Source organism: Fulmarus glacialis, unplaced genomic scaffold, assembly GCF_000690835.1.
Source record: "Fulmarus glacialis isolate BGI_N327 unplaced genomic scaffold, ASM69083v1 scaffold38950, whole genome shotgun sequence".
In the NCBI taxonomy this organism is placed as follows: Eukaryota; Metazoa; Chordata; class Aves; order Procellariiformes; family Procellariidae; genus Fulmarus; species Fulmarus glacialis.
In genome coordinates this window covers 1-3626 of record NW_009188964.1, presented here as the reverse complement: position 1 = coordinate 3626, position 3626 = coordinate 1, and the positions used below count along the sequence as shown (strand labels likewise).

Genomic DNA, 3626 nt, shown 5'->3' with positions numbered 1-3626 from the left:
TATAAAATATAATTTTAAGCAATCGTGCAACACTCTTAAAAAGGGTTCATTTCACATTTGTTAAATTCTAGTGGTCCTGGAATGCATAACGCATTCTATTAAAAATACTCCTTTAAATATTAACAATTAGTGTTCAAATCACCAACTAATACAATATTCTTTAGCTGTCAGGGGGTTTAAATAAACCTATCTTTGATCCACGTTCCACTGAATTACACATCATGGAGGTATGCAGTCACAACATTAGTGGGTTAAATGTCAAAATGGCATTACAGTACAAAATAGTTAAAAAAAAAATCAGCTAGTCATATGTTTCTCCATCTGTGGAATTATTATGGCTCACAAGCAACCCACTGAATTACTGTAATCCTTGTTCTTGCAACCAAAGACATTATCTGAATCCCACCTTAATCCTGACTGGTTCATTTACTCCAAATTTCTCAGGTGTGGGTTAAAAATTCACTGCAAGGTGCCCACTGTCCTATGACATCCTGTTGCAAACTGGAAAACACATAGTACTTTATTTAAACATTCCTTAATTGCTACATTTTCCTAGACCACATTAATATATATATTGTGTGTGTATATATAGATATACACCTATAACATGTACATATATACACACACAAACATATATACACACATACACACACGTACCTAGGATAATAGCACACCGACATAACATTAACTCTATACAGGTATTTGCCAAGAAAAAAAATAGGGCATTTCCTCCACCACTTATTCACAAGCTTATGGGTTTTTTTGTTTTTAATCCTTGTGTCCCTGATAAAACAAAATGCATGGTTAAACCACAAAACTATATTTTTTTCTCACTTCAAATTTTATGAAGGCATCAGGCACTTTTGATTACTGTTGGTGTGTACAAATATAGGAACATCTTTCTTTTCTTTTATATATATATATATATACTCTACTGTATCTTCTTTGCTCGGATAACTTATTTGTGAAATCTTTGGTCCTTGAGTATATTCTGTTTGCCACAGCTGGTTTTCCTGCATTCTCACATTTTTAAAATGTGAGGCACGCACACAGCTGGAAATAATGGACTTTGTCATCGTACGTGTTTCTGTTTTTATAACTGTACCAATCCACTACTGTTCATTTGGAGCAAGCTGTTTCTGGTAAAGCATTCTAGTCAAGCAAGCTATACATTCTACACGGTCAATCCATAGACGGCACTTGCTGCAAGCCCCAAATGCAGTAATTCCAATATACATTTTTATTCAGCTTATCTCTGCTTTATGCCTCTAACTTTTAATTCCTGAATATATATAGAATTGTTTTTTGTGATTTTTTTTCTTTTTGTTGTTTTTTTTTGTTTTGTTTCTTTCATATTCTCCCTTTTGCAGATCCCATTCTAGAGTAAGAACAAAAATAAAAGAAAATAAGGCTTTCCCACCTTCTCTATGCCAAAGCTATGGGAGCAGATATTGCCAACCCATATTGTCATCAAGCATTCCTCCCTCACTTATTTCAGGGGAAGCTGGTTGCTTTTAATGACAGGCCTCTTGTGCTCTGGGGTAGGATCCAATTATTTTGGGGTTCTTTCTCGATCGTGCTCCCGTTATTTATTAGAAGAACCACAAGCTTTTCCCAAGCTTGAAAACTAGAGCAGATCATCATTGCACAAAACACCCCATTTCAAAGGGGCGCGTCACCCCTTCCTACGTCTGAGAAAACGTTCTCCCCACCGGGTCTACTAATTTCGGTCCTTAATTACAGGGCAGCCAAGTAGAGTACGTGTGCTGCTGGCAAGGGAACACCGTCTGAACCTGGGCAATATAGTAATTGCTGAAGTTGGCATCTGCTACGTATGGGGCTGGCTGGTAATAGCAGGTGACATTGGCCACATTGGGGATGATATTTTGCTCGGCTAGGACCCGGATGGCCAGCATGGTGATCAGATTCAGAGTCTGTCTCCTCTCATGTCCCATCAGGCACACTGTGCTCTCATTCACCACACCGTGAAGGGTCATGAGATAGTCATACTTGCGGTCCTCTAATCCCACAAAGTGGTTCTGCAAGTAGGACTCCAGCTTTCTCTGCTGTTCTCCAATGTCTGAGAAGTCAATGAAAAACCTCGAACACATGTATCTCTGCAGGGACTTAATCTCGGATTCGGAGGCCGCCCTAAAGCCCCTTACCAAAAGGTTGCAGTACTTCAGAAGACCACCTCCTCTGATTTCTTCTGGGTTTCTGGTGGCAATGATCTTGTTGCAGAGGTGATCAAAGGCTTCCTGGAAATCCCCATAGACGCTCTCACCAATGATAGTCGGGTGAAAAGTTTCAGTCATTGGATTCTCTGAGCACTCATAAAAAAGCAGCAGGGAGTCCAGCTTGATTTGAAAGGAATCGACACTGAATTCAAACTGCCGCCTCAGAGAGTCCACAAATTTCAGCTCCACGTTTTTGCCACTGTTGTTGGACAAGGAGATGAGACTCCATCGGTCTGAATCATTGCATACTTTTACCATTTTCTGCACATAAGCCTCCTATAATTGGAAAGACAAAATGAGCGAATGAAGACACAGATGCAAGAAATTTCCCTTCGCTGCATTCATTCACATCCCCCCCCACCTCCAGCCCATCCTAGCGTTTCATAAAAGATTTAGTGGAGCCTGCAGATACAAACCAGAGGAGAAATGCTTAATGTAAGTGCTTGGAGCGCTGTCATTGCAAGGGGATGATAAGGGAGGATGTCCTTCTGGGACTGTGTCGTGCAAGGGAAGCATATGGCAACACTGCTTCTTTCAATCACTTCTAAATACATCTACACACGAAGCCCATGGCACACACGACAAATATCCATGCACCCACACACAAAAGGTCACCGCTACAATCAGATACGAAATCTTTTATATCGGTTTCCACTTCTCTCTTCCCTCCCACAAAAAAATTCAGCAAGCGTTCACTCCCCTCGGTCCTGCTCTTTCAGTGCAGGTTCCACAAATCTGTCCCATATTCCAAAAAATCCCTCTAAAAAATCTTAAAGGCATTTGGCATTCAGTTTCATTAACTCGAGCGAACTGTCTCCAAGAGGAGGGAATATGCCTCTCCACTGGGGCATTTAGCACACAAGAAAGGGTGCCTTGCAGACGGTGTTTCCTTCTTGCAGATACTAAAGCCAGCTAAGCCCCACCAGCCACCCCGGGAACCCGGTCCGGCAAACCAAGCTGCCGCAGAGCCGAGCTGGGAGATTTGCAGCGCCTTGCACACACACGCCCCAGGTAAGTCAACGCTCCCAGGCAATCAACCGAGGGAGAGGGAGGAAAGACTAATTAATCCTGAGGAGCCCCGGCCAGGACGCTTTACTGCAAACTCAATCCTCGGTTTTAAGCGCGGGGTGAAAAAATCACTCACGGTCCCTGTGGGTCTCGGGGTGTGGGGTGGAGCTGCGTCCCCCCCCCACCCCCGGCGGGGAAGGTGCCCCGTTCCCCGCAGGCAGGCGCTGACACCTGCCCGCTCTGGGCGCCCGGGCACAGGGCAGGTTTACCTTGAGGGTGAGCGGCGTGATCTTCTCCTTGTTCACCCCCTCGGGTAAGAAATCCAAGAGGCAGTCCAAGACCACGTCCTTCACAGTCTGAAACTCGGCTTCCCCTTTGAGG

At 43.6% G+C, this 3626-nt stretch overlaps 1 protein-coding gene across 1 annotated transcript; it reads right to left on the bottom strand.

Annotated features, from left to right (window-relative positions):
* Positions 1 to 1335: 1335 nt before the first annotated feature.
* On the bottom strand, positions 1336 to 3622 carry FAM46A (family with sequence similarity 46, member A; the record flags this gene model as incomplete). Its single annotated transcript, XM_009580513.1, has 2 exons — positions 1336 to 2513; positions 3515 to 3622. Coding segments are annotated over 2 exons (888 nt in total), but the record flags the coding sequence as incomplete, so codon positions are not given.
* Between the last annotated feature and the right edge of the window lie 4 nt (positions 3623 to 3626).